Source organism: Mus caroli, unplaced genomic scaffold, assembly GCF_978045245.1.
Source record: "Mus caroli unplaced genomic scaffold, Mus_caroli_1 scaffold_6, whole genome shotgun sequence".
NCBI classification, from domain to species: domain Eukaryota; kingdom Metazoa; phylum Chordata; class Mammalia; order Rodentia; family Muridae; genus Mus; species Mus caroli.
In genome coordinates, this window is record NW_028227261.1 from 121,836,279 (window position 1) to 121,864,064 (window position 27,786).

The 27,786-nt window shown below is 40.1% G+C and overlaps 1 protein-coding gene across 2 annotated transcripts in view; it reads right to left on the reverse strand.

Annotated features, from left to right (window-relative positions):
- The window catches only part of Mdn1 (midasin AAA ATPase 1), a 121,100-nt gene that overhangs the window by 71,173 nt on the left and 22,141 nt on the right, over positions 1–27,786 (reverse strand). For both annotated transcript variants that reach the window (XM_029476052.2, XM_029476051.2), the window contains exons 13-32: positions 26,446–26,558; positions 24,863–25,011; positions 23,719–23,779; positions 19,579–19,790; positions 18,580–18,683; positions 17,083–17,227; positions 16,478–16,574; positions 13,366–13,479; positions 11,625–11,772; positions 11,132–11,242; positions 9,352–9,503; positions 8,281–8,459; positions 7,589–7,797; positions 6,795–6,941; positions 4,244–4,385; positions 3,805–3,939; positions 3,588–3,726; positions 2,948–3,086; positions 2,686–2,813; positions 1,337–1,481 (exon numbers count right to left, since the gene is read on the reverse strand). In XM_029476052.2, the coding sequence (XP_029331912.1) occupies positions 1,337–1,481; positions 2,686–2,813; positions 2,948–3,086; positions 3,588–3,726; positions 3,805–3,939; positions 4,244–4,385; positions 6,795–6,941; positions 7,589–7,797; positions 8,281–8,459; positions 9,352–9,503; positions 11,132–11,242; positions 11,625–11,772; positions 13,366–13,479; positions 16,478–16,574; positions 17,083–17,227; positions 18,580–18,683; positions 19,579–19,790; positions 23,719–23,779; positions 24,863–25,011; positions 26,446–26,558 (2,769 nt within the window). The remainder of the gene's footprint in view (positions 1–1,336; positions 1,482–2,685; positions 2,814–2,947; positions 3,087–3,587; positions 3,727–3,804; positions 3,940–4,243; positions 4,386–6,794; positions 6,942–7,588; positions 7,798–8,280; positions 8,460–9,351; positions 9,504–11,131; positions 11,243–11,624; positions 11,773–13,365; positions 13,480–16,477; positions 16,575–17,082; positions 17,228–18,579; positions 18,684–19,578; positions 19,791–23,718; positions 23,780–24,862; positions 25,012–26,445; positions 26,559–27,786) is intronic.

Below are 27,786 nucleotides of genomic sequence, written 5' to 3' on the forward strand. Positions count from 1 at the left end.
ATAACACACTTTGAATTAATTTTTGGTCTTTACATATTCAGAAACCTCTTAATGTTGTCAAGTTTTTTTATGATCTCCACATTCACTGACACAATTTTTGTAAAAAGAGATTTATTTTATATGAGTACACTGTTGCTGTCTTCAGACACATCAGAAGAGGGCATCTGATCCCATTACAGGTGGTTGTGAGCCACCATGTGATTGCTGGGAACTGAACTCAGGACCTCTGGAAGTGCAGCCCGCACTGACACACTTCTTTATGTGGTGACAAGCTCCAGTACAGCAGTGATGCTACAGGGAAGTAGTGATGCTGGTCAAGCCAAGTAGTGACTCAGTGTTAACCAAGTGGGGCTTAAGGTTCTTAACCCAGCATACTACACTTGAAAGAATGTTCTAAGTGTGTTCAGCTATCAAACATTGTTGTTTTCATTTTAAACATTTATTTGTGGTATGTGCAACCATGTGTAAGTGTTTTCATTATGTGTATGAGTGAACGTAAACAATCTTAAAAGTACAGTGACTATTTTTCTCTTTTGCTACTGCGAAAATACCGTGTTCAAGTTTTAGGCATCCGACAAGTTAGGAAAGAGTTCTAACTGCTTATCATACCTAACCAGGCACACAACGCTGCCCTTCTCATCACATGGCTCCCTGAGCTTTTTTTCAAAACACAGGATTACTGGTTGTTGCCTGATTATAAGCCCAACCTCTGGAAGAAAATAATTTTACTCACAATGATGGTGGATTCACATAACTTGTAAGAGAATAAACATGTTTTGGCTACAAAACTAGGCGGCCACATTAGCTTGTTGTAGTCCTTCTATCTTCCCAATGCTGCGATTCCAGCATTTAGCATGCACCTCCATGGCAAAAACTGCCGTGTCATCTACTTACACCTTGAGATCACAGATGTGCCCACGCTAGCAGTTAAGAAAGTAAAGCTCTCAATGGGCATGCTGACAAACACTTGCATTCCTAGGAGGCTTGCTTACACACAGACTTTGTCTCAAACACAAACACACATGCAAAGTCTCAAAGCAAGGTAAGAGCCAATGCAGCTTAGTGTCAGATATGATGGGAGCAGCTCACAGGAACAGATCAGAGATTCGTGAAAGCTTGGGTGGACAGAACGAAATATCAAATATAGAAATGTTCATGTTTTTAAAATAATAATGATTATAATTATAGATATACTTTATGGGTTTATAATCTATCACTGAATTGTTAACCATAATACAATTCAAATGTATTACAACATACTACATTTATGTATGTCCATATCTGCCCCTCCCCCCCCCCAAAATAAACCCAAATTTTTTCTAGGAAGCAATTTTACCTCTTTTTTACCAAAGTCGCCCCCGGGATTCATGGTTGCTAAGATGCGGAAATGTTTCCCCGCCGTCAGGAGCTCTACTTCATTGTCCTTGCTTTCTGGGCTGCCCTTCTCAGCCAATACCAGACACTTTTCCACTTCAAGGACACTACAAGAAAATATGGGGAAGAAAAATTAGAAAAGGCATATGTGAACCATATTTTGTGGATGTCGACATTCTTACAAATCAATTTCTTCTTTTACATTGCCTTAGCAATGCAGTATCATGGCAGTAGGTGTCTGAAATGCAGTGGTTCACTGTCACACCATTTATAATACCCCCCCCCAAGTGGAAATAACAAAAATACCAACAAACAGTGAAGGGGTGAGCAAAGTGCTATAGCCCAGTGCTGCACACAGATGATATACACTGTGCCAGTGCAGTGCTGTGTGGGTATGGTGGCCCATACTGGGAATCCCAGCACTCAGGAAACCGAGGCAAGGGGACTGGTGCCAGACCGATGCCAGTAACGTCCAAACTTGCAGTTTTTACTTCAACAGGGTAGGGAAATAGCTCATTTGATACAGGGCTTACTGTACAAATACGGAGAAATGAGTTTGGATTCGTGGAACTTGCTGGCAAAGAATAGTCAAATTGTTGAGCTCCAGGCTCAAAGAAAGACTGCCTAAAAGAATAAAGTGAAAAGCAACTGAGGGAGACACCCAAATGCTGACCTCAGGTTTCCATACATGCCCATGTTCACAGGCAAGAACACAGTCAAATACAGCAACCATTAACACAGACAGTAAGAGAACATTCACAGGGAAGACTCAGAAAAGTTAAAGCTATAGACGAAATGCTAAGCAGGGCTTGCCTGGAGTAGTAGGTACAATCCAGAATAAACTTTATAGGAAAGATCCTATTACAAGACTTTGGTTACTGAAAAATCTCAGGATGCTCACTAAAGACTAAACTGTAGTTATAAACAAGGCACATTTTTATTACACAATCCTTCAATAAAGGAGAAGAATGGAAATCACTGTATAAGAACTAATCGGTCTGAGGTTGTGGAAATGCCTTAAAGTTATCAAATTTAGAATTCTAATTCTGGCTTTATTTAAAATATTAAGTAATAAAGTGTAAGCATATAATTTGCTTTCAGCTCTATCATCCCACATCAATTGTTTCTGATTATTGAAAAGTAAAAAACATAAAACGACAAACAAAACCACCTGAGCCCTGCACACCCTGAGCACAGCAACTCTTTTGACATTCCCTCATTTCTATGTGCCAAACATGGGTATCAATAAACATACAAGGCCATAACCAGGCCAACAAATTTATCAGCAAAGACAAGCCCCATTTATGTCACCTGTTCAGTCTTTCTAGGACAGAGTCATCAGCCAAGGAGATCTCATCTAAGAGGAAAAAGCTGTCCTCCTTCATAGCCAGAACCAGTGGCCCATCATGCCACTCGAAGAGTCTTGTGTCCAGGTCTTCCTAGGATTTGGAGAAGCAGCAGGGTGAATTAAACACACACAGAACTAGATGCCCGAGGTGAAACACATAATCCTCAAGAAGCAAGGGTCGAAGAAAGTGACCAAAATCTGGAGATACCCTGTATCTAAACCAACCTTGTCATTTGGCTTTTGTCTCACTGGTCTTAAACCACCCAGGAAGTCCGATGTCTCCATGTTTAAATGGCAGTTGACTGAGTATAGTTTCTGATTTGCCAAGGCTGAAAACATTTGGCAGACAGTAGTTTTTCCACACCTATTAGAAATATACACCAGATTAAGCAGCAGCATGTATTCCAAATACATAGTCAGAGACACTGCATTAGTAAGAGATGAGCCACACTCGGACCTCGTTACAAGCCTAATCCAACTCAGGAGCCTGCAACTCAGGTTTATGTGTTTCTCTGTACAGCAGCAGCACCTCTCAGATGGTTTGTCCAAAAGGTCATCAGCTACACACATTTCATTCTTTGAATTCTTTCAACAGCAATCAATGGAGAGGAAGAAATAATCATTATGAATTCTGCAAGAAACACCAGCAATTTCTCTCCACACCTATTGAATAGCTTTTTCAGTATGAAGGTAAAGAAATAACAGATCTTGCTTTGAAAGAAAGGGAGGGAGGGGAAAGAAAAACAGACAACAAGAGAAAGAGAAGAGAAACTCCTCTAAGTGCTTCACCCACCCCTATAGGTGTATCCCCATCACACTGACAGAAAAGTGGGACTTCTCATTGAGCTACAGTTTCAGAGCTTACCCAGTGTCTCCAACCAGCAGCACCGGTTCACCGAATTCCAGCGCCCTGCCCACCAGCACTGCCAGTCTCCGCATGCTTTCAGTCCACACTACATGGCTGAACTTAGAGTCCAACACACTTGTCTGGGTAGACGATTTACCTAACAAAGCAGAATAAAACTGTAGGCTCTAATGAGCACAACATGATTCATGTTCCTATGGTGTTTGAGTCTACTCACCCAGTAACTTTAGAACATTTTCTTTGGAAAAAAGAGACTGAGGACACAATTTTTTCTTGAAATGTTTTTCAAGGACTTCTTGAATCACATCAGCTTCCTCCTGCTTCCTGACTCTGCCTGACAGAAGCATGAAACCTGGAGGTGGAAATCAAGGGACACGTTAGCAGTTGGTAGTGAAGAATGTTGAGACATGAAGTAAGAGTGACTGTTACCCACTGCTGCCACTGGGTCAGGAAGCTGAAGAAGCAAGAGCCAGTCAAAACCATGAGACCCAAAAGAAGCAGAGGTCTGCCAGACTGACAACTGTTCACAAGACCAGTTAGAGTTGGGAGAGAAAGGCTGCTTCTAGAACAAGCGAGAAAATGAACATACCACACAGAATTTAGAAAGCATTTGTTTTAATAAAACATCTGGTATAATTTTATGTATTAAAACATACCATCATTGGCTAAATGTTGTAGCCAATCATAGTCCTCCTCAGTCTGCTCAGCCAATCTGTACCTTTCAGCCCACCGGAACAGATCTCTAAGGGCAATAAACCCCTGCTTTCCAGCAAACACCGAGGACCGTCTCCGGTAGGACTAGGAAAGTATAAAAATAATTTCTTACTGAACGGAATTGAATGCATATGTTTTATCTTATAAAAAATCATTAACTCATTTTACCTGATCTAACTTCCCAGAAATGCAAATCATCTACAATTGTCTGGAAAAAATGTTCAAAGTAATATACACTTATAGAAAATAAATAAATCTCATTTCCTATACAGAAAAAAAGAGAATAATCTAAACAGTAAGAAAATTGGGGGAATGAGATACTAGAACATACATGATGGATGTGAAAGGGGAGGAAAGAGAGGAGGAGGCTTGAGGAAAACAAAGGGTGGAGGGTGGAGCAACCAAATTAAAGGTGTATGAAAATTATTATGGAAATCAACTGCTTTGCAAATTAGCTACAACATACAATGTAAAAACAGAAGGAATTTGAACAGAGGGCTATCTGCATGGGAGAACAATACTCCCTTCAGAAAACATGGGTTATTACAAACACCAAAAATCCTGTGCCAGCCATGGGATAACTACTAGAAAGTTGTTACTGTTAGAAAGGTCCCAAAACAGCACATGCTAGTCATTGGCTATCCACTCTAACTAGAGGGTAACATCCTACTAACTGAATATGCAACATACACCATTTGGTTGTAGGACACAGAGACTGTGTTAGAACTGATCTGGAATCTTTCTCCCTGCTGACGAGTTTTCAGCATACAAAAGGAACTGAACAGTCTGCAGAGAAGAAAAATCATTCATTCATTACCCAGCAGTATACCCTGAATGCCACAACAAAGACCTGCCATGCAAAATGTACCCACTGATGCAACAGTGCCATGATTATGGGGTAACTAACTACATTCTAATTGGATGTGAAGCCTGCTCCACAGGAGGGACATCATGCCTGGTACTGTAACCCTAAACACAAACCCATGGCTGGTGAAGACATGTTGAAGTAGGTCCTAGTGCAGGACCAACTTTAGTAAATAGAAATCTCTATTTAGTAAATAGAATCTACCTCCTAATATTTTGTTTATAAATGAGTGCTGTTTTTAACCTTGGTCTTTTAGCAGTGAGCAGCAATCAAGGTAAGGACTTAATAACTGTTAAAAGTGTCAAGTATACATGACTGTACATGTTCAGCCCCAAATGAGACATTGATATCAACTTCAGCAAGGCTTGGGAAATGTTATGGAAGAAGAGGGAGACACTCCAAGAGGTGGATGATAGGAAGAGCACTGGGAATGCTGTCACCTGACACCGCTGCAGTCACATACTGAGGCACCTGCATGAGACCTGCACAAGATGTTACACATGGAAACTCAAACATGGATGAAGGAGGGACTCCGGAAGCTAAATGAAGCTGCTGCACGATTGGCAACTGGTGGCTGCAGAGAGAGGAGTCATTTCTCTTCTGGAATATGGCCACTAGTAAGTTGTCTATATGCATGCAGACAGCACTAAACTGACTCAATGGGTTATACAACACAAACAGAAAACTCACATGAAGTTGTGAGCAGGGGTAGCAATAGATTTTTGGAACCCAGCTTAATTAATTTCTGATAAAGAACACTTTTAACAATGGCACTTTAGGGGTTGTAGACTGCTTCACTAAGTGTGTGCCATGCCCTTAACCGATCTCCAGCCTTGGGGTGGTAAGTACCAACTGCAGGTTTATGGTTATCAGAGGAGAACCGTGAAGAAAGATATTGGTGACCAACACTCCACTCAAGTGTCATATCATGGATGGAACCAACATCATCTCCTGTAAGTACACAGGCACAAATATAGGAGAACAATTTCTGAAAGTTGGTTCTGTCATTGCTGTAGTGTGTTCTGGGATCTAACTCAGGTCATCAGGCTTGCAAAAGTGTTTTTAATCACTGAACCAGCTCAATGGCCTACGTCTATATTATAAAGAAAATAAGCAAAAACAAAAATAACACAAACAAAACAAAACAAGAAAGTCACAACTTCTAGGCTACTTGAGGCAACACAAGCAAACACTGTAAAAAAAAAAGTAAGTAGTTTGCCTTTGCTAAAAGTTATAAATACACACAGGCATATTGTATATATTATTTATACACAACTATAGAGTAAATGGCATAAAAATTTACTATGATACAAGTGCTGATTTAGAAAAACAGGAGCTGGAGCTACATACAGGTCAGTAACAGAGAGTTTACATAGCACAAACAAGCTCTGAGGTAAATATAAATTCCCAAAGCCCCTGGAAAACATACAAAGAAATCGATATTACCAGATATATTTTAGAAAAAAGATCTCCCCCAATTAAAACAAACTCACCAACCAAACAAAAGCCTTACTTGCTAAAACTAAATGGATGGACATCCTTCTGCTTGAGAAAACTATCAAATTGTGATGCCAATGCTAACTAATATATTCCAACTAAATTTAATTTCAAATGAAGATATGAAATACCTGAAGGTCCAACATGACTTTAACCAATTTACTGCAATAGGAAGGAGGTAAACTACATCGCTTGTGCAAAATTGTTTCCAACTCAGAACTGGGCAACTCATCAAAGTGTAATTCCACAAATCGGTTTCTGAAGGCTCTAGACAGCACCTAGGGAATGTACAAAATGAAGTAAGACATGTGTATGTGTGTATGAAAAGCCTTAACCTAACAATGAGCACATGACTGGATATCCAATATAAAGTGGTCAGCCCTCAATCTCGTGTATGTGTGTGTGTGTGAGTAAATGAAAATTAGACTTAGCAGGTTTATCTATGTATTTGTGTATCTATCTACCAATCTATCCATAATGCATTTATTTATGTAACAATAATTATCAAATTAAGCAGGAATTAGGGGAGGCAGACATAGAAAGGATTGCAAAAAGAAACATGGAAGGGGTTGGCAGGAGGAAATGAAGTGATACAATCATTTTAATTAAAATCTTATTTTTAAAAAGCACCTATTCTTTTGATTTACAATTAGCAGTGTTGTTATTCACCACAAAAGAAACCCCAGCCAGGCGGTGGTGGCGCATGCCTTTAATCCCAGCACTCGGGAGGCAGAGGCAGGCAGATTTCTGAGTTCGAGACCAGCCTGGTCTACAAAGTGAGTTCCGGGATAGCCAGGGCTACAGAGAACCCCTGTTTCACTAAAAACCAAAAAACAAGAAAAAGAAACCCCAAATGTCTCATTCCTAACAAAGATTTTACCATTTCTCATGTTGATGAACAGACTTGCATGAAATTGTTACACACCTTTCTACCTCCATAAAGTCCTGGGGGATTTTGGGTGGCAAAAAGCATGAAGCGAGGGTGCGCCCTAACAACTTCCTGTGTTTCTGTTATGAGCAGTTCACGGTTATCATCCAGCAGTCTGTTGAGGGCCTCTAACACATCAGTAGGTGCCAAATTTAATTCATCTAAGACAATCCAGTAGCCCTTTCTCATGGCATCAATAAGAACACCTAGAAGGAAATGACAAGAATTATTCAAAGTATGACTCCAAGGCCTTAAAATATGTCTGTCTGTACAAACAAAAATGCTATTTGATAGCTATAATGCCAAGAAAATTTCTCTGCAGCTAGCTGTGACCCTCAAACATTCTAATGTCCCAAGATGTAAGACTTATAATTGACATGGCCGTTTTCTACCCCCAGGAGGAGCCAAGGCTAATAAATATGTCTTGTTCAACCTGTTAAATATTCTGTTTGACATCTAATTTTATAAAATCACCAAATTCTCACTATCTATTTTAATCCTTCTGTACCCTATTCTTTGATTTTGATACTTAATAATTGTCTTGTTCAAGATTAGCCCAACAAAGGAATTCCAGTGCTCTAGGAATTATCCTTAACTCTCTAGCTCATGTTCCTCAATTAGAAAAGACTATAAGAAGAAATGGGTCTAAAAGCACAAGAGTGTACATCCAAGGGATGCAATAACACTACCTTCATTAAAGACAAGCTTCCCCGAGGTGTCAGACGTGTAACAGCCAATGTACTCCTGAATATCTGTGTGTTCGTGGTTGTTAATTCGCACACAGTGATTGCCAGAAGCAGCAGCCAGCCACTTTATCAGACTTGTTTTACCAACTGATGTTTCTCCCTGGATCAGCACTGGATAGGTTCTGTAAAATATTAGCCAACAGAGCAATTATAAAAAGAGACAAGAAGGAAACTAGAATATTTTTAGGTACGCAAGGTAACCATGCATCAAGAAGGTTCTGTAATTCCATTGTTGTCTGAGATAGGGTTTCAGCTCTGGCTGGCCTTCAGCTCTGGCTGGCCTAAAACGTGCTATGTAGACCAGGACTGCCCTGAACTCTTCGTAGAGATCTGTCTGTCTCTGCCCATCATGTTAGAATTAAAGGAGTGCTGGGCTGAACATACTGTTTTGTCAACTACAATGCAAATCTCGAATGTTACTTCAGATGACTTCAATTTTGAATAAATCAGTCAAGAATTTCCTGCCAAAGCTGGAGACAGGTTGATGGGATTAAAGGCTTATATCCCATGCCCAGCCTTGAGATGCCATTCCAACATCTCTTGCAGAAAAAGAGGAGTCAACTGTTAGTCAATCACCCAACAATAAGAAATGTAAGTGTTAATCAACAAAATTACAAAGCAATTTTACTTTCAATTTTTATTTCTGGATGTTTTGGAGGGGTGTGTGTGTGTGTCCGTCCAGAACTGATTTTTGGATCCTATAGAGCTACTTTCACCCAGCTGTACGCTATAGACATGGGTGCTGGGAAGCAGACTCTGAAAAGAACAGCAAGCCCACTCAGCAACTTAGCCACATTTCCAAAAACACAACAACTTTAAAAAACATCCCAGTAATTAATATCTTTACACCTTTCTCAGCTAACACAAAAACAGAAATATGGACTTTTGAAAGCAGTAATTCAGTTAGCCAGTAAGTATCAGTGAAGTTTTGACTATGTCTAAGAACTCAGGCAAAGTAACCACCATACCTTTTACAGAAACTTCACAGTACTAGGAGTACAAACACACACATACCCTGCAGAGACCACTCGGGCAATGTCCCTCAGGTTCAGCTTAACAGAAGGCGTCAAGACATATGTTTCATCTATTTTAGGCTCCTTGTCTCCAACTGAAATCCAGTAGCCTTCAACCTGAATAAGGCGGCCTCCTTTCGGTTCTGGAATAGGCTGAAAAGAAAAAAAAAGGGACTCTGAGAAATGACCATAGTCTATCTATGTCAACTTTGGCATTCTTTCAGATGAGGGTAAAGTAGAAAATTAAGTCCTTATCAAAAATACTACTTTACCATGGGTACTTCCAACAACAAACAAACAAACCCCAAAGCAACAACAACACCGAACTGTAATCAAAACACAACATTACTTCCAGGAATGAAAACAATTTTTTTTCATATCGGTTTTAAAATTAAATGAGAGTAGAAAGGTTTAGGGGAAAAAAAAATACAGAGATCAAAATAAAATTTCACATTATTATATGATTCAGCTCCCTCACCTAGCAAAATGCCCAATTTGATTTATTTTTTTAAATCAAAAATACCTATCATTTCTCTCAACACTGGCCCAGTCCTATAATGAAGGAAGAGGCTGTACACTAGTAGATTCTGGATCACCTGGAGGACACAAACTGACCCTCTATATAAACTGATCCTTTCTGAGTATGCTGGTTCTTTATATAGTAACTAGAGATAAATGAAAGGAAGGTACCTCAATTGAGACTGTAGTGTATTTTCTTGTTTGATGGTTGGAGTGGGAGGACCTAGCTAGCCCATTGTGAGTGATGTTACTCATAGGCGGGTGGTCCTGGACAGTGTTAAGAAATCAGGTTGAATAAGCCACGAGGAGCAAGCCAATAAATAAGCAGCATTCCTCCATAGCCTCAGTCTGCTTGAGTTATAAAGTACAACCTAAAAAACCCTCTCCTCCCCAATTTGCTTTTGGTTATCGTGCTTATCGCAATAGAAATCTTAATTAAGACAACAGGTAACATGGGAACGACACAACCATTCTAAGATGTTTGTAGGGTAAATCACATCATATTTTTAGAGTCTCCAATAGTTAAGCATGTATTATTTTTAAAATGTTGAATCCAAATAACTTCAAATACCTCTCTCTCATTCTAATGAGCAAACAATAAAAACAACGAAAAGATGGGGTAAGTTTCTCAGTTTGTTTTTTTTCCTCAAGACTAGTGTTACTTTCCTATCAAACTCAAACCATTGTTGCTTTTAACAGCAGTATTCCAACCCCCACTAAAATCCCTGTGTTGGTTTGAATAAGAATGGCTTCCACAGGCTTATGTTTGAATGCTTGGTACCCAGTTAATGCAACTGTTTGGGAAGGATTATGAGGTGTGGTGGTGTTGGAGGAGGTGTGTCACTGGGTGTGGGCTGTGAAGTTTCAAAGACCCATATTTCTCTATCCTCGACTACTTTCTATGGATCGGGATATAAAGCTCTCAGTTATTCGTCCAGGACTATGCCTTTCTGCCTCCCACAATGATCATTATGGACTAACTCTTTAAAACTCTAAGCAAGATCCAAGTAAATGCTTACTTTTATAAAGATTGCTTTGGTTATGGTGTCTCTTCACAGCAATAGAACAATAACTAAGATGAATCCCTCTTGCAGAGGTCCTGACTTCAATTCCCAGCAACCACATGATGGCTCACAACCATCCTTAATGAGATCTGATGCCCTCTTCTGGGGAGTCTGAAGGCATCTACAGTGTAGTTACATATAATAAATAAATGAATCTTTGGGGAAAAAAAAAGGAAGAAAGAAAGTTGAAGAGCAAACCTGTTTCAGTAGACTTTTGACATTGCCAGAAATAATGTGTTGACAGATGAGCTTCTGAACCACTGGGTGTGATGCCCGGTCAAGCTGCGTTAGGAAACCCAAACAAAAGCCCTAGGAGAAGACACAAACAGATGAACCCAGCCTAGCCTTCTGTAACAGTACAACTGATTTCAGGAATAGATTCCTGGGGTGCTATAGCCTACAACTACTTTTCTTGTCTTTGTTTTTTGAGACAGGGTTTCTCTGTGTAGCCCTGGCTCTCCTGGTACCTGCTATGTAGACCAGGCTGGCTTTGAACTCAGAGATCTGCCCGTCTCTGATGGGATTAAAGGTGTGTGCTTCCTCAGAATAACTTCTAAACGTGGTAAAATGGAAGAGAAAAGAACAGGGCAGCTCTTGTCTGAAGTGTTAAGAGACGCAATCTCTTGGCAAGCACTGACATATGTGGCACCTGCATCACTTCTCCTTCCCAATCATGGTGAGCCCATCTCACCTCATAGAGTGAGCGCTGGATGCTGCCACATGGGTTGGAAGCTGCAAAGCGTAAAGCTCTGCAGAGGGTCCGAAGGCTGTAGTGAGGCCTGTGGCCAGTTCCATCGACCAATTTGGTTCCTGACTCTTTCCTCAAAGCAGTGTAGAAGCTACAAAGAGGAAGGTTTGCACAGTTTTATTAAATAGTAATTATTTTTCTGCTTGTTTTTAACTATTGAAACTCCAAATGCTATTTTCCTTTTTTCTCTAAGACAGGGTTTCTCTGTGTAGCTTTGGCTGTCCTAGAACTAGCTCTGTAGATCAGGCTGGCCTTGAACTCACAGAGATCACATAATCTAAAGTTTCTTTCAAACACCTTAATGAGTATCTTTGGAAAAAAAAAAAAATCAAGAAATGAAACGTCCTACTTCACCGGCCCAAAAGAACCAGTGGAGCTAAGTGAGAAACTTGTGTCTTCTAAGCAAAGTAGTAAGTCAGCAACTTAGTAGGAAAAGGCTGATTAATAAGTAGTGTGTCAGAGTAGGCTGTACCTGAAGGGCAAATGAAGAACTACACCCACGAAACAGAATTTAGGAGATTTGAAAGAACACAGCTCTATCTACCTTCAGTAATGTCAAACTCACAGAGAGACATGATGTCTCCTGGCATATTGTTAACACTAATGTCCTTCACAAGGTAGAGGATTGAAATATGATCTCCATACTATTTTGCTTTGGAAATGGTGATCCGCTGCATGCCCACATGAAAGCAAACAGGAATCACAGATAAAATCCAAGTCCCTGCACAATAGAAATGCAGGACATTTGTTCGTTAAACAAATGTCAGCCAAGGCTACAGAATGTCTGCTTAGCACATACAAGACTCCAGGTCTGATACCTAGCACACTCAAAGGTTCGGGGGTAGGGTAGGGAACAAGCTGTAAAATTGTAAGTGAATAGCTAATATTCCATTTCAACCCCTTCCTATATCACACTCCCTTTCGGAGGAGAGTGATTTGCTCAAAACGACCTAACAGTTTCCAGCTTTGTGGGTCAACATGACATCCTAAGACTGTATAAAACACTTTCTATATGGCCTGCAATACATAAGAGACGCAAAGAATCAACCTATACCATAGTTTGGTAGCGTATACATGCAAATCTCTTAATTCTTAATCTAATTCAATTTACAACAGAAAACTAACTCATTTCCGTTTAGCTACTATGCAAATTTTAAGTAGGAAAGAGACAAAGCAAAAGATAAATAAAAGAACAACTTAGTATTTAGGAATTCAAGTACTAAGCTATAAATATACAGAATTAATCAAGATAACAGCACCTATTTAATTTCATAGGTAGTGAGTCTTAGTTGTGTAAATTATTTCTTTTTTTTTATTCAGAACTTATTTTTAAAGTTTTATTATTTATTTTATGTATGTGAATACATCGCCGCTCTCTTCAGACACACCAGAAGAAGTCAGAGGTCACAACATTACAGATAGTTGTAAGCCACCATGTGGTTGCTTGGGATTGAACTTGGGACCTTGGGAAGAGCAGTCAGTATTCTTAGCTGCTGAGCCATCTCTAGCCCAAGTAATTCCTTTAAGAAAATCTCAAGAGTATTCATAGAAGGTTTCCATTGTAAAGCAAATCCTTCCACCAGTTTCCTTCACACAGAAGCAAATCATGAAAATGTGTAACTGCATGGGATGGGTCTTTTATGTTCAGAAGTAATTGTATAAAAACAAGCAAAGGACAACCTACTTTACAATGCCTTGCACAGTGCTCTTGCTCACGTTCAGTCCTTTCAGATAATCCACAATAAGTATTTGTAAGTCTTCTTTACTTTCTAATTCTTCTACATAAAGTTCCGTGAACCTGTAAGAAAATTATTAATCATTTTTAAGAAATTAGTATGTCCCACATCATTCTCTAGGGTAGCAGTTCTAACCTGTAGGGAGTGACCCACTTTGGGAGAACAAACCTTTCACAAGGATTGCCTAAGACCATCAGAAGACAGACATTTACATTATTATTCCTAACAGTAGCAGAATTCTAGTTATGAAGTAGCAACAAAAGTAACCTTATGGTTGGGGTCACCACAACACAGGGAACTGTATTAAAGAGTCCTAGCATTAGCACTGCTCTAGTGTCTAGCCTGGTGAGTCTCCTCTGCAGTCAACCTGTAGGCTTCTCCCAGGCTTCTCCCATGTCACATCTAACCTATACACCCAGCCAGACCTCCCCCACACTACAGGACTGGACCAAGAAGCACACCCTGTATACCAGTCTAGTCCTCTATTCCCACCTGACGTCATTCTTTCCACGTCCAATTAGTTTTTGTGGTTTTGTAGGTCCAACCCACATTCTCTCTTCTGTTTATATCAGACACAGAACTATCATGTCTAGATCTCACCTCAAAAATAACAACATAAGAAATCAAAAAAGAGCTCGGCGGTGGTGGCACACGCCTTTAATCCCAGCACTTGGGAGGCAGAGACAGGCAGATTTCTAAGTTCGAGGCCAGCCTGGTCTACAAAGTGAGCTCCAGGACAGCCAGAGCTTCACAGAGAAACCCTGTCTCGAAAAAACCAAAAAAGAAATCAAAACAGTATCTTAGCTCCAAACCTATTAGTCCTGTAGAGATAAACCAAAGGACTCAGAATTTAAATGAACAATTATAAATTTGATCAAAGAATTCCAGGAGCTTAAAGAAGAGAAAGACTAGAAGGAAGAAAAAGTCCTGGGTGACACCCACAGAAAGAGAAACATAAGGCCAATGGAAATGATGAAGATAATACAGAACTTGAGAAAAAATTCAATCACGAAATATAAATATTGAGGAGGAATTGAAAAAACAAAACACCCCCGCCCATAGCCGCCCTAGAAATAGAAAGCTCCCTCAAAAAAGTCTGACAAATAAAATCAAGCAGATGACTTATTCGGATTCAAAGATCCTCAAATAAGAGGGATACGAAACATTTTTAGGAACACAGGATAGGTGAACACCATGGGAGAAAAAAAAAACGAAAACCTTCAAATTATACACAGATGAGAAAAAAAAATCCCAATCAATGGCATATCATATTTTCAACAAAGTTAACAGAAGAAAATGTACCTAACCTGAAGATACAACTATACAAATACACAAAGCATACAGAAAACTAATTGGACAAGACAAAAAATAAAATCCCTGTGGCATGTAATAGTTAAAACATCGAGCATATTTAACAAAGAAACAGTATGAAGGCTGAAAAAGGAAACCCATCAAAATAAACGGCTGATTTCTCACTAGAAACTTTGAACAGTCTGGAGCAATGCATTCCAAGTCATAAAAGACTATGATGGCCAACCCAGAGAAACACAATAAGCAAAACACCTGAAAGAGAAAGAAAATCTTCGTACATCCTAAAACGAATTGCTAGGAGAATACAGGAAACAGCACTTGAGCTGCTGAGATGAATGAGCATAGGTGAGAGAGAGCATAGCTAAGAGCTGGGAGGCTGCTGTAAGCAGTAAAATGCAGACCACCACCAGGAACACCAGGAACACCAGCCCCACCTCCAAAACCAGTGACATGATGATGACAAATCCACATAGGCTGACTGACTGGATCTAAAAAGAGCACTTGTCTATCTGCTGTCTATATAAGAAACACACCTTAGTTTAAAGAGTAAAATAGAAGTGTTCCAATCAAATGGCACTGTAATCAAGAAGGCATCACTATTCTAATACCTGACAAAACAGAATCAAACAAACTGATTTCATTCTAATCAAGGCAACAAGTAACTTAGAAGATATTACTAGCCTATAACTAACCTAAGTACCAAACACTGGGGAGCTCTATTTGATTTCAAAACAAAACCCTACTTCTGGATTTAAAGATAAAGATAAATAGGTGGGTCTTGAGTTCAAGGCCAGCTTGATTTACATATCAGGTGCCAGTACAGCCAGGGTTACACAGTGAGATCTTATCTCAAGATTAAACAACAATAACACCTCCCCACAGGCATATACCTACTCTCACATAGTAAAAACTAAAATGGTATAGAAAAAAATAACTTCATATAATTTCTAAAATATATAATATTTCCATTATTTTTTAATAATGTAAATGGTAGATTGAACAAGTTTTCTAAAAAATTACTTTTGTGGAGTGGACAATGATGTCACACTGTCACACTGTTCTTATATAGTCAGGGGACACCTTGCATGAGTTAGGTTTCTCCTTCCACATGCAGTTTCTAGGAATTAAACTTGGGTTCTCATGTTTGGCAACAAGTGCTTTCACTCTCGAAGCCATTTTACAGGCTCCTAATTGACTTAGTGACTCTTTCCAAACTTGAAACGACAAAAATATTACTGAGGCTAAATCTTCAGTACCAAAACTAAGCAACTAGAAATGAATTTTCCTAGTAGCTCAAAGTATCACAGTAAACAGCAAAGAAAGAACTATGTACACAACGTGGGATCCAACCACAGAAGGAGCACACATAATAAACAGTAGAGAATGGTTCTCCAGGGTTCTACACTTTCTCACATGCTACAATCTGTAAAAAACAGAAAACAGGCTGGAGAGATGGCTCAGCAATTAAGAGCACTGACTGCTCTTCCAGAGGTCTTGAGTTCAACTCCCAGCAACCACATGGTGGCTCACAACCATCTGTAATGGGATCTGACGCCCTCTTCTATCTACTGTGACTGAAGACAGCCAGTGTACTCACATATATAAAATAAATGAATCTTTAAAAAAAAAAAAACAAAAACAGAAATAACAAGGAAACCAAGATCCCTCTATGAGATTTCAATAAATTTCAACCACTGAAGTTTGGTTATGTTGATATTACCAGTAATGATAAGAAAACAAAGTTCTTACCTGTTTCTTATTCCTGGTGGGAGATTTCTTTTGCCCACATCAGTAGCTGGATTCATACATGCAAATAAACGAAAATCAGGGTGCCGGACCAGTGGCTCTGTTAAGAGAAAATTTTAACAACTTTTAGCAATAAGTAATCTGCTAGAGGGCCCCAAGGAAAGCCAGCTTAAAATCACAGAGTGCAAGCACCTGCCCTGTCACTCAGGACTGTTCTGAAGCCTCAGTGAATCACTTTCCGGACAGACAGACAGACAGCAAATACATGCACTCTCACACAGATACACACTCTCTTTCTCACAGCTTACCTCCATGCTGACATTCAAGTCTTTCTGGTGCGTTTGTTCACTTTTAATGATTTTTTTATTGCCTAAGACCTATAGTATATTTGGACAGTGTCTACAACTTAAATGCCTTAACAAATTACCTTATTCTTCTTTACATTCCCCATAGCTCCTAGTTATATTTCAATTCACTTGTCCAAGAACTTGTTCCCTAAATAATAAATCCCATTGGAAGACCAATGCAGTATGTCCAGCTAAAAGAATCTCACCTCTAACTGACCAAGACTTAGTGCCAAGTCAAACTCCAAGGAGATTAAATGCTACCTGTGTCTCCTCGATCAAGCAAAACCAGAGAGCCAGAAGATCCTTCAAGTAAGCCACTCAGACATTCCAGGGTTTCAGGAGCAGCCAGGTTAATCTCATCCAGTAAGATCCATTCTCCTTTTTTTATAGCCTGAGCTAAAGTTCCCTGGAAGATAACATATTAAAGACTGCATTTCCAAAACAGGCTCAGTTTGCAAAAGCAGTTCCACAAGTTAGGTTAATAACAGAGGCAAGGGCATATTGTTCCCACGATAAGCCAAAACTTTAAGAGACAAATAACTACAGACAGATGGCAGTGTTAGAGCATGTAAACTCTGTAAATGTTCAAAATGGTCAAGAAAGTATCTTTAAGCCTACAAGGTAAGATGATATAAACAAGAGTTATATGGATGGATGAACAAATAAACAAACAACAAATTCAGATGATGGAAAATATCCAATTAGCTAAAAGCACTCAAGGTGGAGGGGCAGGGGTGGGGACACCCTTTTGATCCCAGATCTGAGTTTCAGGCCAGCCAAGGCTACACATCGAGTCCCTGTCAAAAACAGATAAAAGAGCACCCAAAAAATCATATCAAGACCCTAAAAATTTCAAATCAATATATGATTTGTAATTCATAGTCTATCACAGTGTGTATTTAAGAATATCAAAATGAATCTTTATTCAGCTCTACATCACCGATGCTAAATTTAATCAAGATAGTACTTGCTCACAGCAAATAGTAGTGGACCACGGACTGGAATCAAACTAGGCCCTGATTGGATCACATGCACTTCACACCCACATGCAGATTTTCACATGGAAAACTATGCTGGAGCCTGTACTTGGTCCATCATCCAAAGAAGAAACAGAATACACTATCCTCAGTACATATCCCTGGTGCTCACTAAAACCTTAAACACTGTGAAGATATAGCTGTCTCTTGTGAGACGATGCCGGGGCCTAGCAAACACAGGAGTGGATGTTCACAGTCAGCTATTGGATGTATCACAGGGCTCCCAATGGAGAAGCTAGAGAAAGTACCCAAGGAGCTAAAGGGATCTGCAACCCTATAGTTGGAACAACATGATGAACTAACCAGTACCCCGGAGCTCTTGTCTCTAGCTGCATATGTATCGAAAGATGGCCTAGTCGGCCATCACTGGAAAGAGAGGCCCATTGGACTTGCAAACTTTATATGCCCCAGTACAGGGGAATGCCAGGGCCAAAAGAATGGAAATGGGTGGGTAGGGAAGTGGGGGGCGCTATGGGGGACTTTTGGGATAGCATTGGAAATGTAATTGAGGAAAATATGTAATAAAAAATATTAAAAATTAAAAAAAAACAAAACAAAACACTGTGAAGAACACTGCTCCCCATCTCCTCCTTACAGTGTTGTTTGTTAAGTATTTTCTGTCTTAAACAGCAAGCAAAACTCCAAGACAATACAAAATAACCCTCCACAGACTGTTCTCCATCAAACCAACATCCATTAACCTAAATTATAAATAAAATACCTCCACAAATGCAAACAAAAGGGCATTTTCCGTCATTTTCATTTGTTGCTGGGCATGGTTGAGGCGAAGGCCAAATGCTTCCCATTTCTCCTTTAGAAGGAGCCCTAGAAAGAATCAGACACAACCTTACATGTGGGGTGCAGTGCTCCTCATAGCCACATGTTTCCAATGCAAGTTCCCTGCATAGAGGAGCCTTTCTTAAACTTAGTTTTGTTTTTCTCAATACCGTGTGTATCAGGGTGGGCTCCCAGAGATGAGTGAGAACCCCCAGAGATGCTCTTTACAGATGACAAGATACCTCAGTGAGTAAAGGCCATCAAGTCTGACAACCGGGGCTCCACGGTACAGAGAGAGAGAGAGAGAGACCTGACTCCCAGTGCTCTCCGCTTTCAGGCTTACTATGATAGGACCACCCATCAGCGTATATTCCTATCGCCACACAGGAGACTGCTCCTGCTTGCTGCCACAGCTCCTCATCATGATGGACTAAAATTAATTTTAAAGTGCAAGCCAAATAAATCTTCCTCCCCCAGAGTTGTCACATATTAAGTTTGTAAATATGCTGCATATGCACACAGGACGACTCTCAAACAAAACCTTAAGACTTATAAAACAAGAGTGTTAAGCATCGTAGACAAAAGTGCAAAGGACTAAGTCTAAACACCTATACAATGCTATGTGCCAGTCACCATTAGCTCACATGTACACACAATGTAATGTATTTCCCCTTAGAAGACCTTTGATGGAGCTCATATTATTACCATTTCATTGGCAAGGAAGCAAAGCAAAGACAACTATACTATCAAACAGCTGTTTACTGTGGAAGCCAGCTGCTTCTGATAATACGCTATCCTAATTACTGGGCCCATCACCATCCAGCCACGTTAATGAACCGTGTCTACAAGCACAGCAGCAGGAACACTTCCAACCTAGTCACCTTTGCCTGAGGAACTACAGCGTTCAGCTCTTTCCCTCCTTACTTAACAAGCCAGTTCTTACCCGGCTGGCTCTGCTTCCCTTCTTTGGTACTGGCCGACTTCTGTACGTGTAGCATTAGTTTGAGGAGATCATGCCATCTTTTCTGCCTGTAGCAGGTCTGAATGTGTCCCAAAAAGGTAAAGTTTTGCTTTTTGGAAAATGTCTGGACAAATAGTTCCTCAAATGTCTCTCGTAAGGGCAACCAAATAAGCTTATGGTCCACTGGCTTGAACCTGGGGGCAAAAAACCGAAAATTTTACAAATTCCTAAAGCAGAAAGTAGGAAACAATAAAATGCAAACTAATCAAAGTCAGAGATACAGCTAACAGCACCGAAGACCTCGTCAGTGTTCAGCTGTGATCTAGTTTCACACTTCAAGTGTGTGACAGTCATGATGAAGAGTAAACATTTTAAGCACTAAGAAAAGTTTGAAATTTCTAATGGCCAGCAAAAGAGAATGCCATCTATTTTACTCTCACTCACATTTAAAACAAACCAAGTTTCTATGGATGGAAGAAGGAACCCTGCTGGCTCAGGGACAAGCTGCTCTCTGCTTTGATCAGAGAAGCACTTTGCAGAGAATGGTGGGTAAAAGAAAGGAACTTCAAGCTTTCGCTCACTAATACATTGACAGGCATTTTTTTAACCTCATTTATTCAATAAAAATGTACGGGGCATCTTTCCTTTGTTAAGCTGTGAATCATCAACACCCACAAGGTCCTGGCCTGATGTAGTTTATCACCTAATCAGAGAGATAACACAGAAAACATTTCTATGGACCATCAGACAGTGGCTTAGGTACTAGCTGTGGTAAAGGTTTAACAATAGGGGCATTGGCAATGTATACAGCAGTGATAAAAGATTTCCTGAAGAAGGGATATTTGAAAGAGACTTAAACAAGGAAGTGATCTAAGCAGGTGTCTGTGAAACAATGATACTACTCGAGGATAATGTATAATTAATAAGTGGCTGAACCTAATGCCTGAAAACAGTTGAGTCAGCATAGGTTTCAACTGTTTGGAAAAGGGACTAAGGCTGAGGTACACTCAGCTCCACCAAGGAGAGTGCTGGAGAAGTGCCAGAGTTCATTAGGGATGCCTTGCTGGCAAAAATACACCTGACGTGTTCCAGGTGTTCTAAGAAGACAGCAGAAAATTTTAGGAAGACAGTGATGTGATCCACTAAGATCGTAGGACAGCTGTTCTCAATTTGTGGGTAACATACCAGTTATTTACATTACAATTCATAACAATAATAAAAATTAGAAATAGAAACAAAGTTATAGTAATGAAGTATCAATGAAATAACTATGGTTAGGGTCACTAAACCATGAGAACCTGTATTAAAGGATCCCAGCAATAGGAAGGTTGAAGGGACTACTGCTGTAATGTGAGATGGAAAAAGATTTAGAAAGTCAGGAGAGACAAGGTGACAAGACCAAGCACTGGACCAGGTCAAAGAAATGAAATAAAATACATGCCATCTAAAGAACAGTGCCAATCTTAAAAGCAACAGGGGCTGGCCCAGACTAAGGCAGCACTATACTAGTTAAGAACACAGAACATCAAGACAAGACAGGCTTTCAATTGTGGGACCAGTACAGCATCCAACAAGGGACAAATGCCACTCTAGCCCTCACAGTTCTCAAAAGTGCATGGTGGGGAGTCTGTACACCAGGACTGTTTGGGAAGCCACACAGATAAAGGACTGAAAAGTGTGTCATAGAGAAAAGGAGTGCACAGAGACTTAGTCAGGACACTGATTACTAAGAACTGCCTCTGTTACTGCTCGTCTATGGGCGCTATCAAAGACTAGCTTAGTGTTTCAAATGAGACCACTGCCTGTAAAAGAAAAATTGGCTTATTAAAGGCTGAGCCTAGTAACAGAATCTCAGTTAAAAGGCAATGCAGAGGTCAACTGATGAAGGAAGGGAAACATGTCACATGTGTAGCTCAAGGATGAAGGATGTGTAGCCCATGAGCCTGAAGATCACCTTCAGCAAGTCCTTAACTCCACTCCCAAAATTAAACAAAAGAAAACTATATATGCATCTTAGAAAAGAGAAGCATTTCAATCAATGCAGCAGATACGCAAAGGAATCCAGCTAAAGAAGGAATGCAGAAACAGACCTACACACTACACACAACTTTAAAGCAAAGTGGTCAACGTGTCTTTTGGAAATGGTATCTTAGGAGCAACTTCAGAAATTTCTGTCAAATATAATATGGGTCCAAAACATCTGTCCCCACGAAGGATACCAGCTACCTATGACATACACTAGGGCTGTATTTAAGAACTCATCTTAAAATGGCTACAAGAAAGGAAAAGGAGTTTGCACACTGATACACGATACAATTGAAAATCAAGACAGAGAAAACAGCCCGTGCTAAATTATGAAAATGAACGATGCAGAAAGAAAGAGTCCGTCTTCACTCAGGGTTGGCTGAGTGAACTCGGCACCCATTCGGCCCTGTCTAAGAATGGCCTGCGTATGGCAAGGAAGTGAAGAGTAGACATTTTATCTAGGTTTAATTTTCTTCAGTCTTTTTCTTCTCTTCCTTCTCAATTTATCCAAAGAGAAACTTTCCTTCTTTACTTACTGGAATTATAAATGATTGTAAAGTCTCCTGATAAATGGTCGCTTGCTCTGTGCTTTACTGCTCTGTGCTAGTCACTTCTTCCCTCCTAGGGGCGCCATCTGCTCCTTCTATACCCCTGTCCTTCTTTCACCATGTCTTTACACTCCTCTTTCACCTCATCCTTACCTTCCTGGAAATTGGTTTTCATTCCTCCAAAGTAATATAAAGGAGTGTGTGTGGTGCCTACCAGAAGCTCAATGTACTAAGAAAAAATCAGATGAACATGAAATGAGAGGGTGGGAGGGTATATACAGCTATAGACTGCTTTTGACATCAACAGAGCCCAGGGTCTGCTTTCTAAGAAGGGATTAGATGACATTCATCATTTAATATTAATAGAAAACAGGCCTAGCTAGGGTATGGTGGCACAGGCCCATAATCACAGCATTTAGAAAGTGGAGGCAGGAGAGTCCAGTGTTGTAGGCAAGCCTGAGCTACACAGTAACACTTTCTCTAAACAAACAAAACCACCAACAACAAAAACCTATCAAACAAAAGAACCAGAGCCAAGTACTAGCTGGGAAACAAACTAGATTCAAAGAGAAAAGAAACTGAAAAACAAAAACAAGAAACACAAAACCAGAGGAAGGAAAGAGGAGAAGGAATGGGAAGGAGTTAGATGGGAGAAGTCAGGAGGTCATCATACAAAATAAACTGCACAGGATTTTCAAAGAATAAAAATACTGTTGGGGGGGGGGGGGAGACATCCAAAGAGCATTGTAATGCTATACATGAACAAAGACTAACAATCAGAAAGCAATCTCAGTATAAATCTGAAAAGCTTTAAAGTTCTTCAAAGTGCCTTAAGATTTGTAAACCACTGAGGCCTACTTACACTTTTAATATATTTGTTATATTTAAATTCATTCAACGTGAGTTATAAAACATGAAACTAATTACACAGCCTAGGAATAGGATATTACTATATCTCCCTGAGTATTACCAAATTTTGGTTATTTTTGGCCTTCTCATTTTATGCACAAGGTAGTCTATAATAAAAGACCTGATTTCTACCATTTTCTGCATATTACAGAAATAATGTTTCCATGTATAAAAAATGTAAAATTTTCACTTAAATTTAAGAGATAGGCAATGAGATAGTTCAGTGGGTAAAGGTGCTTGCTGCTAAATCTGAAAACCTCAGCATTCAGGTGCCTTCAAGCCACAGCAATAAATTAATCTACTACTGTGCAGTGCACCTGGCCCTCTGCCTTCCACAGGTGTGCTATGGCCCTCATGTGTCCTCAAGCTCATACACCAACAAGTTAGCCCACTGCTGTTATTAATTCATTAGCCAGGCAAGTGGATTGGAGGCCATCTTGGTCTATAGTTAGCTCCAGACCAGCCAGACTAGTGAGACTCTAACTCAAAAACAAACTGTACTGCAATGGGAGAAGGGGAATAGGGCTTTTCATAACCTCCAAGAAGAGCAGACTTGAGTTTTGTAAGTAAGCAAATGGCATTTCCCAACTGTAGCAGTAAACACAACAGAGAATTTTAGTAGTATGTGAATCACACTTACCCTCCAAGCAAGTCTGCAGTGTCACTTTGTTGATTCATATTGACAACTCTCAAATGCTGGCCTTTAAGCAACAAAGGAAAATACTTATTTTAAACATTTAAAGGTTTCAGGCTTTGATGGTGCATGTTTTTATGAGTTACAGCCCAGCTTGGTCTGAAAAGTAAGTTCCAGTACAGCCAGAAACAAGGAGAACTTGTTTCAAAAAACATAAACAACCAAACAAAAGCTCACAATGTATTCCTTAAGAAGGCAGGCAAGTTTTCACACATGTGTTTTCTTTGACCTTCTCTATGAATTTCAGAAGCCTTAGAATTCCTTAACATCTTAAAAATTGTAATCAACAAAACGATTCTTCAGCCGGGTGGTGGCAACACATACCTTTAGTCCCAGAGGCAGAGGTAGGCAGATATCTGTGAATTTAAGGCTAGTCTGGTCTACATAGTTGAGTTCCAGGATAGCCAGATCTACATGGAGAGCTTGTGTTGAAAATACAAACAACATATAAAAAGATCCTTCAATAAGTTGATGCCTATGAGGACTAAATAAATAACCAGAGTATATACTACTATTTGGCCATAAAAATGAGTAAGTTGTCTAATAAACTTAATTAAGCACAAACATAAGCAAGTCTTGTCATCCACTTGTAATGTTACCCAAGAAGGCTGAGGCAGAATCACCAGGTTCATAAGTGGGAGGCCAACCTGGGCTAAGCTACAAGAAAAGAAAAGCAGCATGTGTGGCATATATACAAAGCACAACTGCATTTGTTTTGAAACAATACATATGTACGCTTATGTTTGGGTATATGTGTAGAGATTGTAAAAAAATTAATGTTAATCTGTAACTGGTGGTTATTTCCAGAGAAACTGATTATAAATGGAATGAGGCGACTTTAAATTTAATATCCTTAGATTTACTATTTAGAAGAAAACAACAACAAAGCAAAGCAAACAGAAACATTAAACCTGGCCTGGTGATGCACACATATAATCCAAGCACATTGGAGGCTAAGGCAAGAAGATGCCCCCAAGGCTGAGGCCAATCCTAGGCTACAAGTCAGGGCCTTTGTTCCCCCACTTGTTCACCCAATCCTGCCCTGCTCCTTAGGTTACGTGTAGGGCCTATGTCCCCGACCCAAGGTTACCTGTAGCATAAGCCAAGTACTGGACAGCGGAGGTTTTACCAGTTCCTGTCTCTCCCACTAACAACACAGGCTCCCCTTGACTGACACACACTGCGAGCTGCTCAAGGAGAACAGAGGACGGGCGGGTAGCAGCAAAAGTGCACTTCTCTCTAGGAAAAGGAAAGAGGGATTTACAATCTAGCTAGGCCAGGCATGATGACGTGGGCAGAATCTAGTAATATCTGAATCTAGTAATATCCGACTTCAAACTTAGTAATTAGCGTCTTGTGCAAGTCCCAGCAGAAAAATAATAAGAGAAAAACATCTAGGCTTCAAGCTTTTCTGAAGTATTGGATATAAAACACAAATCCAAAGAAAAATGAGAAAACAGAGCCGGGCAGTGGTGGCGTACGCCTTTAATGCCTGTGCTTGGGAGGCAGAGGCAGGTGGATTTCTGAGTTCAAGGCCAGCCTGGTCTACAGAGAGAGTTTCAGGAGAGCCAGGGCTACACAGAAAAACTCTTGTCTCGAAAAACTTGGGGAAAAAAAAAGAGAAAATAACCCAGAGTAATTTTCTTCATATTGTAACATATTCTTAGAACATTCAGACTACAATTTTCTGTGCTCTACAAATACTGAATATCTATTCAGCTGGTAAGTGTCACATACAACAAGATAACACCTGTGGTTAGGATGCAATGTTCTGAACACCCAAAACATAAGACATACCCGTACAGCATATTCTTGAACAACTCACTTCCCCTGAATTAGCTTCAATTCCTCATTTATACAGGGCCTGGAAATGGCTCAGCAGGGAGAGGCACTTACTGCCCATGACAAGCCTGGCAACCAGTTGCCCTGTGATGTTCACTTTACATGTCATGGCACACACAACCACATACACACGTCATACAGATACACATGTATCTTCAAGTGTTTAAAGAAAATTATATAATTATGTGTTAAAATGTCTTCCCCCCAGCTGGGGGGGTCGGGGGGTTGGGGTGGCGCACGCCTTTAATCCCAGCTCTCTGAGGCAGAGGCAGGAGGATTTCTGAGTTCGAGGCCAGCCTGGTCTACAAAGTGAGTTCCAGAACAGCCTGGGATATACAGAGAAACCCTGTCTCGAAAAAAACCAAAAGTAAAGTAAAATAAAATAAAAAGGTTAAAAAATATTTAAAAAAAAGTCTTCCCCCCAAAATCGAGTCTAAACAGAACCTGTGACTGTGACTTGTCTTGAGATAGGTAGGGAGGTGGGCAGGGTCGTGTGCTTACCTCAATGGCTGGTGTGATTGGTTGTAACTTAAACACCATGAGATGCCAAAAACATTTCCTATACACATTATTTAGAATTTTATTTGATCCTAGCCTTGAAGAAAAGTACACACCAGGACAGCCTGATATATACTTGAGCGTATTTGACTACATAAATTGTACAGTCAGATCAAGGACTGCTATCAGTTCCAAGCTGCTAACAGCTATCAATATCTCATCCCTAGAATCTATTTTGGAAAATTACTATTCCTCCAACACACAGCAGACTGGAGATCTGCAGGGCCAGGCATGCTTTGTTCACACAATCTGCAGCTAGTGAACTCTACTTACTTCTGAATGCGAACAACTTCACTTTGTTTCCGTAAAAGCCGCACTCGACCTACTTGGACATCTAGCTCATTAATGACAATTTCTGGTTTATAAAGCTTACAGAAAAATTCAGCCTGTGGGAAAGAAAGATTGCAATTAAGTTAAAAATCTACCTGTTTTTAAACATTTTTTTAGCCAAAGTATCTAAATGAACTCAGCAATGCTTCACCATGAAAGCAGTGTCTACTTACTTCCAAGACACCCAAGTTAGCATTACATCAAGGGTTTCTGCGTTCTTACTTTCCAAGTTTTTTAAATGCTTAACACTGCACACATATCCAAGGAGTGGTACCAAAGACAGTGTAATTGTCACTGTTACCCAGAGGACAAAGTATCTGGCCATGCCTATGAAGGACTGTCATGATGGTGCTGACTGATGTGGGAAGAGCCATCTTGACTCTGGGTAGGACTACTCCCTGGGTAGGTGCCCTGCACTGTAGAAAAATCAGCAAGCTGAGAACCAACACTGATTAAAGCATTCTCTGCTTTCTGTTCCTTACAACATGACCAGCTCTCTCAAGCTCCCACCTCTGCGAGTTCCCTTCAGTGATGGGGCTGCCACTTCAAACTGTGACCAAAAAACCCCTTTCCCTAAGTTGCTTTGCTAGGGGACTGTACCGTGCATAGCAACAGGAAAGAAACTCTTAAGGTTCCCTTTCCTGTATACTGCCTAGATGAAAGTGAGCACACTGACATTTACCAAGGGCTCAGAGGAAAAGAAAATCCACTCCTAACATTAAAAAGTCAATTGTTCTTTAACTGTGCTTTTGGCGGCTTTGCATTTCTAAGTATAAAGTAAGACTCCAAGGTCTATCTCTAGAGAAAGAAAAGCTGCAGCAGCCGTCCTGGAAGTCTAAAGAGTAACCATTCATCTCTTACCTTCTTACAAAGAACCCAGATAAAAGCTCAGGTTTGAGCCTAGAATAAATGGACAAAATATTTACAGGGAGCCCTCTCCTCCCCATCAGCACAGGAAACACTGACCCGTCTAAGCAATCACAGTGGTGTTTCGCAGCCTCTGCTCACTGTGATGAGCACACTTACCAGCTGTTTTCAGGAGGGCACTCCACAGTCTGAGACCAAACCCATCTACTGCAAAAGCTCAACAAACAACTTTACTATTCCAATTACTGCTGTGATATTTCAAGTAAGAATGCCTTGATGAACCCAGCCTTTCTGCAGGCTTCAATACCACCAATACCACTGCTCAAAGGCTTTGACCTTTAAAAACTGTACATGTATCACCTTCTGTACATCAAATCCAGGACCTCATCAATGTTGAGCACACACACCATCACTGGG